A 12,774-nucleotide genomic window follows, 5' to 3' on the forward strand; every position below is an offset into this window, starting at 1 on the left:
CTAAGTCGACTTGGCATGCTCTTCACTAATTTGCGGGTGTGAACGGGAGATATCTTCTGCCACTCTTCTTGAAGTCTCCAGATGTGATTGTTGTTTTTCTTATTTCCTTATCAAGTTTATCTCAAAGATTCTCCATCACATTCAAGTTTGGTGATTGAGGGGGAAAATGAAGCATTTTGAGCAAATAAACAATAACCACATCCTTACATTCCAGGCTATAGCCTATGCTTTTAGTCGTTATCTTGATAAAACTTAAAATGTTCACCAATTTCCATCTTTTCGGCACTGTTTTTCATATTGTCCCTCAGAATTCTAAGGTATTGAAAGTGGTCCATTTTACGCTCAGTAAAAAAACAATTCACCAACTCCATTCGCTGACATGCACCCCCACACCATTACATGTCCATCGCCATGCTTCACAGTTGCTTTCAGACTTTTCTCTTGAAGCTGAACATTAGGACGCTGCCAAACCGGTATCCACCCATCAGACTTAAATACGTTAAATTTACTCTCCAAGAGTTTCTTTCTTGCAATACGGCTATGAAAGTTACCTCTTCTGAGCTCTCTCCGTATTGTTTTGGGATTCACTTCCTTTCCGGTGTCTGCGGGAATCTCCGTAGCAAGTTTTGGAGCTTTCAACTTGGGTCCTTGTTTTTTTTTTTTTTTTTTTTCCCTGATGATATAACACTCTTCTGTCACAGAAAAAGTTCTTGGACGTCCCGTATGCGTTAGATGTTCAATCCTATCTTCCTCCCGGAATCTTGTGATAATATCACTTTTCTTGATTTGTAACATTTCAGCAATTTTACGACAACTTTTACCTTTAGCATGGTGAAAAATGACTAGCTGCCGCTGTTCGATTGTACTCTATTCCCCTGCAGCCCATTTCCACTTAATTTGTACACAGAACTATAACTCACTGAATGGTTACATTCACACTGTCCGTGGCTCTTCTACACACGACCTCTGCACGGCAACTGGCTTATGTCCGAATAATTTTGTTGAAGCACGTTAACTGCGTTCTGAGGTTCCAGGGTCACTGGTTCTCTCCTGTTTTCTAAAAGTACTCATGTCAACGTCGTGTTGAATCCGTCAAAATGGATTCTCTCAGAATCTAGTTTGCATGTACAATATTTTCTCTGAACCCTAGGGCCAGTGTGTAGCAAAAGCTATCATTAACGTGTCCGCATAATTTATGTGAGTCACTGTATCAGTCAAGGTTAAAAGCCGATATGACTATGTTACTCAGCTACCAAGCCCGAATGAGGACTCCCTATTCTCTCGACGTGAGGACACTATATAACACCTCATGGCACTACAGCCCTTGAAGGACCTTGGCCTATCAAGCGACAGCTGCTCAGCCCGAAGGCCTGCAGATTACGAGGTGTCGTGTGGTCAGCACGACGAATCCTCTCGGCCGTTATTCTTAACTTTCTAGACCGGGGCCGCTATCTCACCGTCAGATAGCTCCTCAATTCTAACCACGTAGGCTGAGTGGACCTCGAACCAGCCCTCAGGTCCAGGTAAAAATCCCTGACCTGGCCGGGAATCGAACCCGGGCCCTCCGTGTATGAGACAGGCACGCTACCCCTACACCACGGGGCAGACTAAGGAAAAAAAAACTACTGTAGACGTAAATATGAAAGACAATTTAAATTTTTCGGACCGAGTGGCTCAAACGGTAGATTCCAATTTGGCGGGTTCGATCCCGGTTCAGTCCGGTGGTATTGGAAAGTGCTCAAATAATCCAGCCTCGTATCGATAAGTTTCAGGCAAGTAAAAGAAGTTCGAGGAACAAAAATTCGGCTTCTCGGCGTCTCTGAAATCTTTTTTTTTTTTTTTTTTTTGCTACTTGCTTTACGTCGCACCGACACAGATAGGTCTTATGGCGACGATGGGACAGGAAAGGCCTAGGAGTGGGAAGGAAGCGGCCGTGGCCTTAATTAAGGTACAGCCCCAGCATTTGCCTGGTGTGAAAATTGGAAACCACGGAAAACCCTTTTCAGGGCTGCCGACAGTGGGGTTCGAACCTACTATCTCCCGAATACTGGATCTCTGAAATCTGTGAAAGTAGTTATTATTATTAGATTCTTTAACTTTCACAGATCTAATAGGTAATGCTAGGCTCAGTCGGAGCTGGTAAATGTCTGAATACCGGGCGAGTTGGCCGTGCGGTTAGGGGCGTGCAGCTGTGAGCTCGCATCCGGGAGACAGTGGGTTCGAACCCCACTGTCGGCAGCCCTGAAGGTGAATTTCCGTGATTTCCCCATTTTCACACCAGACAAATGCTGGGACTGTACCTTTATTAAGGCCACGACCGCTTCCTTCCCATTCCTAGGCCTTTCTTGTCCCATCGTCGCCATAAGTCCTATCTGTGTCGGTGCGACGTAAAGCAAATAGCAAATCTCTGAATCTCAAACTGTAGACGTTGGAAAATGGGACTTCGAGCAGCTACGATAAGCTACTAGGTTCCAAGGTCGAGGGCAATGTCCTTGACATTGTGCGAGTATTCCCGACAAAAGTGAGTTATATGACGCCCACACGTTCAGAAACATGACTGAAATCGAAAATGATGATTTGCTTTAGTCCATATCTGCTTACTGTTACAATTTAATTTTATCTGTAAATTCAACTCATCACATTTCATTACATTGTGGTCAATTTCATAATTGATGTATGGACTGTAAGAAAAACGGAACCGAGAAAATGGTCACGTGGTTTGTGCGAAGTAGTTATAAGCTTGCATTCGGGAGATAGTAGGTTCGAACCCTATTGTAAACGGCCTTGAAGAGGGTTTCCGTGGTTTCCAAATTTCACAACAGGCAAATGCTGGAGCTGTACCATTACGGTGAGTGTGCGACTTAAATCAAATTGTTTGGGGGGGGGGGGGTGAAGGGAATGGAGAGAGCTAGGTTAAGGTCACTTAGATGTAATATTGACGCCGAATGATTGAAATTCCCTCGACAGCCAAAAGGAACGAATTTTTCGTACTGTATCGCCTGTGTAAATAGGTGATATAATAAAATTGACATAAATTCCTTCAAAGCAGACATGACTCCGATCTGAATTACTGTAAGGACGAATGTACACAAATCGTTGTCAGACAAGGACGAAGTTTTATGTTACCGTTTCCCTAGCTCCAGTAAGCAACCATGTAAATTCTCCTTGATCCGTATGTCTGACAATAGAAGAGGATGGTTAGCTCACAGAATGTCCGCTTTTCTTCTCTGAATTCATTTGGATTATTGGGGCTGTCATCATGCAGTGCCACATCTGTTATAATGAAATAATTATTTCATGATAATTGGTTCACTAGTGTAAATGATGATGATGATAATAATAATAATAATAATAATAATAATAATAATAATAATAATAATAATAATAATAATACATTTTCAGGAAGAAAGATTTAAAGATGGGAGGATGCCAAGGACAAAGGAAACCACCGAGCTCGATAGCTGCAGTCGTTTAAGTGCGACCAGTATCCAGTATTCGGGAGATAGTGGGTTCGAACCCCACTGTCAGCAGCCCTGAAGATGGTTTTCCGTGGTTTCTCATTTTCACACCAGGCTGTACCTTAATGAAGGCTACGGCCACTTTCTTCCCACTCGCAGGCCTTTCCTGTCCCATCGTCGCCATAAGAGATATCTGTGTCAATGCGACGTAAAGCCAATGGCAAAGAAAAACGACACAAAGTGGTCTGAAGAAAGAAAAAAATACGTAGTGAAACAATGAATGAATATTGGAAGAAAAGGAAGGAACAACAAGAAAGGATGAAGAATTGAAATTGGAACGTGGTCCCTAATAGGGCCTAACGCAATAATAATAATAATAATAATAATAATAATAATAATAATAATAATAATAATAATGCTGGCTTTACGTCTCACTAACAACTTTTACGGATTTGGGAGACGTCAGGGTGCGTAATTTTGCCCAGGGTGAATTCTCTTATGAGCCAGTAAACCTGTCAACATAAGGTGGTCATATTTGAGCTTCTTCAAATACCACTACCAGCTAGAACTTGGAAACCTAGCACTCTATCATTTGACCCATTCACCCCGACTATAAAATAATTTTAATAAGAACACCAGTATTTTCGTACTATTATATCCAGCTTTTTGACTGAATGGTCAGCGTGCTGACCTTCGGTTCACAAGGGCTTGGGTTCGATTCCCGGCTGGGCAGAGGGTTTTCACTACACGTCTTTAATTCCTCTGGCTCGGGGACTGGGATTTATATTAGTCTTAATACACTACCAATCACCACAGAAACACGCAATAGTGAATATATCCCTCCACATAGGTTTGGTATCGGCAAGGGCATCCGGGCGTAAAACTGAGTGCCCACTCCTATAAACTGAGAAAGGCCAGGATGTTATATAATAAATTAAAATACAGTACATTGAAGAGAAAATAGAAATAAATTGCAAAAGAAACGCAAACTACTGTATCTCATTATTATTTCCAGCATTTTACAAAAAAAAAAAAAAAAAAAAAGCTTTCTCTGAGTACAACTCGTAAGTCCTATTGAAATGTTTCGTTACTATTTTCTATTTCAGGTAATAATGGGTGATCCTAAATCAAAAATTGGTCTTGAAATAGTACCGTTGAGTGATGCGAGGCGTAAGCAAGCCGAGAAAGAACTGCGCGAAACACCGGAAAGGGTGAAGGAAGCCACAGAAGCTCTCCGCGCACTCTTGAAAGGTAAGTGATGTTCACGTTATCCCTTGTCTTTGAAACCTTAGAATTTTTTTCAATGTTCCTTTTAAATTATTCAGTGTGTCCCCCCCACCCGCCCACCCTCCCCTTCCCTGCTCCCTGACCCAGAGGCTGTCAATTTCGCAGTGTTTATTGACAACTATGGTTGTTGGGAATGTAACTTCAAACCCCATATTTATTAACATTCAACTGTTTCATTACATGCACCAACTAGGGATGGGTCGATAACAGTTTTTCTCGATACTCGATACCGATACACGATATTTTCCACAATACCTGATACTTAGATACTCGATACTGTCATTTCTACTTCTAGTTTCAATACAAAATAGAATGTTGGAAGAACTGTGAAATGCCAATGAAATTAATTAGGTGCACATACTTAATGAGACAAAATTTTAAACCATCAGTGTACTTATTTTTAAACTCTACTTAGACATTTAAAAGAAAAATGCTTTTTTTAAACAGTCCCCTTTTATAAGTTTTTGCTCAAAAACAATAGCATTTTCACACTTTTGAAGTCACGTCTACTTCTTTTTCTGTCACACATGAGTCCTGCTGTGCTAAATCATCTTTCAGAGATAACTGTTGCAGGTGGAATACACAAATATTTAGCGGCTATTTTTTAGTTCTGGAAATTTTGAATTCGTTTTTCAGTAATCCAGCGCGCTAGAAATAGGGGGTGACAAATCGTCGTTGAGATATGCAGTGATTTCTTCTTGGGAACTGTTAATTGGCAGTGAATCTGACACACGATTATTTTCTTGCATAATGTTACTGTGCAGGTATCACATTCCGGACAATTTCTCGGGCTTTGCAGACGGTGATATCTAACATAAAATAACGACAAGTTTGTGAACTGATCGATTTTTACGAGTATGTCAGTATTACACGACTAGGCTATCCCTACATACTGTAGGTATCCGATAATCTGGAGGGAAAAAAATTTAAAAAAAAATACTTGATCATTTTTGGATGCAGGACATTGCTCTTGGTTAGCAAGGTCCACCACTCGGTCTTTAGCACAACTGAGAGCACTGAGGCTACAAAAAACTCGTCCTTTTATGCGGAGATCCAACAGCGTTGCCTTGACACATATTTCATTTTCTTCCATGGATTTATACCTCACGTTCATTTCATCCAGCAGTGACTGTCGAACAGTAGCCATTCCTGATCTACTGTCTACGGCTTTTCCAATTCAGAAATAACACTGTTCACAATGGGTATCACTCTGGACACTGACAATGAATATGAGCCTACGGCGAGTGTTGCTTGATCGAAAATATTTAATGTGTCAATCAGTATATTAACAAGATCCCACTGCGATACTGTAAGATTCACTGGCAAGGAGAGATCAGAGGATGCAAAAGCTACGGCCCTCTTTTGCTGCTAAAGTCTTCTTAGCATATGCAGAATTGAATTCCATCGCGTAGGTTCATCCTGAATCAAGCTTTTGAGAATTTTAGTGGATTTCCGCGAAATTTTTTATTAAGATGTTCTGAAAAAGCAATTTTGTGCACTGATGTGACATGGTTTTTTAGGGTACTAGTGTTGTGAGATTTTCCACCATGCTAAAAGCTCTTTTTACAAATGCGGCATATAGCGCCATCATCACAATGGGGATCTATTTGAAAATAGTTCCACACTTCACTCATATTGAACGAAATAGAGATACAGATGGTACGGTACTATGAAACGAAACACACAATCTTCTGTCACGTAGAGATAGCAACTGAAGAATAAATAATCAATTTGGTGAGTGGCCGGGGAGGGGCTGACTAATGCTCACAGCAGGCGGTCAACCTCATTTAGGCCTTACCTTACATTTGGTTTTCCAGAAGTTATCTGTTTACCTGCGTTATAGACATAAAGCTGAAAATTACAGGCCAGTAAGTTTGACATGCATTGTATGTAAGCTTTGGGAAGGCATTCTTTCTGATTATATTAGACATGTTTGTGAAATTAATAACTGGTTCGATAGAAGGCAATTCGGTTTTAGGAAAGGTTATTCCACTGAAGCTCAACTTGTAGAATTCCAGCAAGATATAGCAGATATCTTGGATTCTGGAGGTCAAATGGACTGTATCGCGATTGACCTGTCTAAAGCATTTGATAGGGTGGATCATGGGAGACTACTGGCAAAAATGAGTGCAATTGGACTAGACAAAAGAGTGACTGAATGGGTTTCTATATTTCTAGAAAATAGATCTCAGAGAATTAGAGTAGGTGAAGCTTTATCTGACCCTGTAATAATTAAGAAGGGAATTCCTCAAGGCAGTATTATCGGACCTTTATATATAAATGATATTAGTAAAGGAGTGGAATTGGAGGTAAGGCTTTTTGCGGATGATGTTATTCTCTACAGAGTGATAAATAAGTTACAAGATTGTGAGCAACCGCAACGTGACCTCGAAAATGTTGTGAGATGGACAGCAGGCAATGGTATGTTGATAAACGGGGTTAAAAGTCAGGTTGTGAGTTTCACTAATAGGAAAAGTCCTCTCAGTTTTAATTACTGCGTTGATGGGGTGAAAGTTCCTTTTGGGGATCATTGTAAGTATCTAGGTGTTAATATAAGGAAAGATCTTCATTGGGGTAATCACATAAATGGGATTGTAAATAAAGGGTACAGATCTCTGCACATGGTTATGAGGGTGTTTAGGGGTTGTAGTAAGGATGTAAAGGAGAGTGCATATAAGTCTCTGGTAAGACCTCAACTAGAGTATGGTTGCAGTGTATGGGACCCTCACCAGGATTACCTGATTCAAGAACTGGAAAAAATCCAAAGAAAAGCAGCTCGATTTGTTCTGGGTGATTTCCGACAAAAGAGTAGCGTTACAAAAATGTTGCAAAGTTTTGGTTGGGAAGAATTGAGGGAAAGAAGAAGAGCTGCTCGACTAAGTGGTATGTTCCGAGCTGTCAGCGGAGAGATGGCGTGGAATGACATTAGTAGATGAATAAGTTTGAATGGCGTTTATAAAAGTAGGAAAGATCACAATATGAAGATGACGTTGGAATTCAAGAGGACAAACTGGGGCAAATATTCATTTATAGGAAGGGGAGTTAGGGATTGGAATAACTTACCAAGGGAGATGTTCAATAAATTTCCAATTTCTTTGAAATCATTTAGGAAAAGGCTAGGAAAGCAACAGATAGGGAATCTGCCACCTGGGCGACTGCCCTAAATGCAGATCAGTATTGATTGATTGATTGACATTGATTGATTGACATTTCTATACTGAGAGTCAACTCAAGACCTAAGCGATCCCTTTGATGTTAGCCAGACTTCTGGACAGTGAAGAGGCTTCCGCAGCGGTAAATAGTTCCTAGGTTTGTTGCTTGTTTCTGAAGTCAGGAGCTTCCCTGGGTTTCGTTAGATATTCTGATGAACTGAGTTGACCAGTTCAAAATTTTTGCCCTGTAAAAACATGGAAAATATTTGACAAGTGGTATGTTATTCGGGTTCGTTACCAACTCCCTTCTTTCATATGCAGTTGGCTGTGAATATGTATTGTTCTCGGAGGTATTTGTAGCAAAATATACAATTATTTAACATGAGCTTGATATCTTATTGCATTGTGTACTTACTAAGCTTTGTTCAAGTTCATTCCTTTACTGTTTTGTTCGCTTAATTTTTACGACGCGAAGATGGATCCAAGAAAACTGTTGGTAATACTGGCTTTAATAGCATGCTCAGTATTCATAACGGCTGCCAGCTGTGAGTAGCATGTGGGTGATGCTGTGATGCTTGAGTCACCACTGAAATACTTTAAAGCTAATAAAAGTGAGGAGAAATTAAGTAAGAAGTGTAAATAAATTATTCTGAAGGTTTTCAGTAGCTTACGAGATGAGAATCTGCTGTGGACTTGGGAAAAAGTGGTGTAAAAAACCGCTCAGCTGACCGCGTTTCTACGCACAGTGTTTACACGGCTAGCGCGGAATTGAAAGGAATTCGTATGATTTCTTGTGGCACTATATCGTATGTGCTGCCCTGTGTTTGTTTGTAGTGTGCATTTTGTGGAAAGTGACTTTTGTCCCGGTTTAAAAGTAAGGCGTCTGAGACCTAATGTTGTAAGCAGACAAGGCGTAGTATTCGTAAGTCACCAATTACTCATAGAAGCAAAAAAAAAAAAAAAAAAAAAAGGAAGCGTGATGAAAGTTCTGAATCCACTGGCGGACTGGACGAGGATTTACGTGAAAATGAAACTCAGCCGACTGTCACTCATTGTTTAGTAGGGATACAGCTACATACTTTAACACTCACAACAACAAAGGGAGTTGAAGTTTGTGGCTTTTTCGTGTTGCGCATTGTGAGTGACAATCATAACACGAATGTCAGCATGTTGAGAAGAATGTCTACTTCAAAAGACATCAAACCGAAATCTGTCATCCTGTTGATAGTGAAAGGTCTCTTTTTCTTGCTTTCGATCAATGCCACATTCTGAAAAACGTAAGAAATTCTTCACTCGACAAATCTATGTTTGATGGTTTCCAAGACATAAATGGTGATTTTATCAAGAAACTGTATGAGATGCAATCTATCAATAAAGAAAGGGTTTGATATACATGATACTAGTAGCCCACATGTAGCAACATTGCAGCGGAACAAGACGCATTTCTTCAGCTGGATGACGAGAGATTGGAGTGACTGGAAAATGATTTTCCACAATACTTGAAGGAACTTAAGACCGCCAGTAAGAAAGCCGGAAAGCAATTTCTTAGCAAGGAGACGTATGAGGCCATTCTGTTAACGACAGCATGAACAGTGGGTTGTGTCAAGTACCTTCTTCAGTCAGGATTTCATTTCGTACTGACCCGAGCATTCAATAGTGACTCTATAGAGATGGTTTTTAGCACTCTGCGGCCAATTTCAGGCAGCAATGATATGCTGGATGCTAGAGCTGTCATTTTCAGACTCAACCGCATTTTAAAGACGGGAATCTTGCTAATTCCTGCAAGCAGTAACGTGGAGGTGGAGTCTGGCACTTCTGTGATCGGAAATGCAAAAGAGAGTTTTTCAAACACGCCCCAAGGTCAGCGCAATGTAGCGCATTTACCAGATCAAGTACATGTATCCTTGAAGATCTGCACAAGTCCCCTGGTAAGTTACTTCTATACTTACGGGAGCTAATGTTTAAATATATTGTGCAACAACTATTTCTTCATTGTTGGTCTGAGGTACGATTTGAAACCCGAAAATTTTCTCTTTCAGATCTGGGTTACCCATCTATAAAGTTAGCATGTCTGTCGTATATAGGAGGTTTTGTTGTTCGAAAAGCACTCCTAAAAATCAAGTGTGACTTCTGCTTGATTCTTTTGAAAAGCCCAAGGTGTTCATCAGTGCTAATGGACTTGATTTATAAAAGAGATGAAAACAGCAGGCTGCACTACCGATCTGATTTGCTGCTGTAGATTTTGAAGGTTATTTATGATTTTGTATTTAAAGCACAATCGTTTGTGCATAAAAATCCTCGTGCGTCTATGTGTGACTATTTAGTGCCTGTTTTGAGGGATTCTCCTCACGTCAGTTGTCCTGAAATCGCACATTCACAGTTAATGAGTGAAGTTATTTGCGAGTGTGCTATTCCGACACACATAGGTCTTATGGCGACGATTTGACAAGAAAGGCCTAGGAATGGGAAGGAAGTGGCCGTGGCCTGGTATAAAAATGGGAAACCACGGAAAACCATCTTCAGGGCTGCCGACAGTGGGATTTGAAACCACTACCTACCGGACGCGGGCTCACAGCTGCGCGCCCCTAACCGCACGGCCAACTCGCCCGGTGGTTGTTGTAAGTTTCACTGATAGGAAACGTCCTTTCAGTTTAAATCACTGCACTGATGGGGTGAAAGTTCCTTATGGGGATTATTGTAACTATTGTAAGTATTGTTCATTGGGGTAATCACATAAATGGGATTTTAAATACAGCGTACATATCTCTGCACATTTAGGAATTGTAGTAAGGTCGCAAAAGAGAGGACATATACATCTCTGATAAGACCCCAACTAGAGTACGGTTCCAGTGTGTGTGACCTGACCCTCGCCAGGATTACTTGATTCGAGAACTGGAAATTATCCATAGAAAAGCAGCTCGATTTTGCTGGGTGATTCCGAAAAAGAACTGTAACGTTACGAACATGGTGTAAAGTTTGGGCTGGGAAGACTTGGGAGAAAGGAGAATTAAATGGTCTGTTCTGAGCTGTCAGTGAAGAGATGGCGTGGAAAGACATTAGTAGACGAAGTCAGTTCGAGTATTGTTTTTGAAAGTAGGAAAGATCACAAATGAAGAGGAAGTTAGAATTCAAGAGGACAATTTGGGAAAAATATTTTTTTATTGATTTATATTTTTTTATAGGAAGAGGAGTAGGGATTGGAATAATTTACCAAGAGAGATGTTCAATAGATTTCCAAGTTCTTTACAGTTGTTTGGGAGGAGACAGGGTAAACGGTGGATTGGGAGTCTGCCATCTGGGCGACTGCCCTAGACGCACATCAGTGGTGATTACTATGATATGGTTCATTTTCATGTCCTTCGCCTTGCCGATATCTCCCTTCGAAGGACGGGATCTCTTCTCTCCTCTGATCTTAATGAAGAGAGGATGGTTATTCATCATCATCATCATCATCTGTTTACCCGCCAGGTTCGGCTTTTCCCTCGGACTCAGCGAGGGATCCCACCTCTACCGCCTCAAGGGCAGTGTCCTGGAGCTTCAGACTCTTGGTCGTGGGATACAACTGGGGAGAATGACCAGTACCTCGCCCAGGCGGCCTCACCTGCTATGCTGAACAGGGGCCTTGTGGAGGGATGGGAAGATTGGAAGGGATAGGCAAGGAAGAGGGAAGGAAGCGGCCGTGGCCTTAAGTTAGGTACCATCCCGGCATTCGCCTGGAGGAGAAGTGGGAAACCACGGAAAACCACTTCCAGGATGGCTGAGGTGGGAATCGAACCCACCTCTTCTCAGTTGACCTCCCGAGGCTGAGTGGACCCCGTTCCAGCCCTCATACCACTTTTCAAATTTCGTGGCAGAGCCGGGAATCGAACCCGGACCTCCGGGGGTGGCAGCTAATCACGCTAACCACTACACCACAGAGGCGGACATGGTTATTGTACTTCTCTATAATACATTACTTCCATCACCGGACTACTAGTTTTTTTTTTTTTTTTTTTTTTTTGTGAAAAGTTTAACAACATATTAACCCTGATGGTTTTCGGTTACGATTGGAGAGGAAAGGGCTTGGACTGGAAAGAGGGCTGCCATATCTTTAATTAAGGTACAGTCCCAGTAATTACCTGGTGTGAAAATGGGAAATCATGGAAATTCATCTTTAAGGTGTCCGACTCGTTGGCTGAATGGTCAGCGTACTGGCCTTCGGTTCAGAGGGTCCCGGGTTCGATTCCCGGCCGGGTCGGGGATTTTAACCTTCATTGGTTATTTCCAGTGGTCCGGGGGCTGGGTGTTTGTGCTGTCCCCAACATCCCTGCAACTCACACACCACACATAACACTATCCTCCACCACAATCACACGCAGTTACCTACACATGGCAGATGCCGCCCACCCTCATCGGAGGGTCTGCCTTACAAGGGCTGCACTCGGCTAGAACTAGCCCCACGAAATTATTATTATCTTTAAGGTTATCGATGGGTTGTGTGTACCCACCATTTCGTGAGAGCAAGAATACAGCTACATGGCGCATACCACACAGCCAACTTCCTCGGTACTACTAGAAGTAAACGGCCACTAAAACGAGTGGGTTTTGTTTAACAACTAGAGATCTGAAATTCGTTTTTGTAGTGTCACTGTCTAACAAAGCAGGCAACTCATTAAACGGAGTGTCTGCAGGTAATACGCCATTTAGTTCGAAGTACAAGCAATGCTGAGTGCTTGTACTGTACAATTACGTCACTATACGTGTGGGAAAAGTCACGAAGTTCAACAATTGACGTCATTCTCTACAACACAACTCAAGTAAACAGTCCGCAGTCCAGACTTGTGGCTGTTAAAAGAAACAGTTCTTCGATTGCCCTTAGCAATTCAAGCACGCGCTAC

General features: G+C 41.7%; 1 protein-coding gene across 2 annotated transcripts in view; it reads left to right on the forward strand.

Moving 5' to 3' along the window:
• LOC137496888 (retinaldehyde-binding protein 1-like) overlaps positions 1 to 12,774 on the forward strand; it is a 148,293-nt gene that overhangs the window by 16,068 nt on the left and 119,451 nt on the right. For both annotated transcript variants that reach the window (XM_068228519.1, XM_068228520.1), the window contains exon 2: positions 4,565 to 4,709. In XM_068228519.1, coding sequence (XP_068084620.1) covers positions 4,571 to 4,709 — 139 coding nt within the window. In that variant the 5' untranslated portion in view covers positions 4,565 to 4,570. The remainder of the gene's footprint in view (positions 1 to 4,564; positions 4,710 to 12,774) is intronic.

This window comes from Anabrus simplex, chromosome 7 (genome assembly GCF_040414725.1).
Source record: "Anabrus simplex isolate iqAnaSimp1 chromosome 7, ASM4041472v1, whole genome shotgun sequence".
NCBI lineage: Eukaryota > Metazoa > Arthropoda > Insecta > Orthoptera > Tettigoniidae > Anabrus > Anabrus simplex.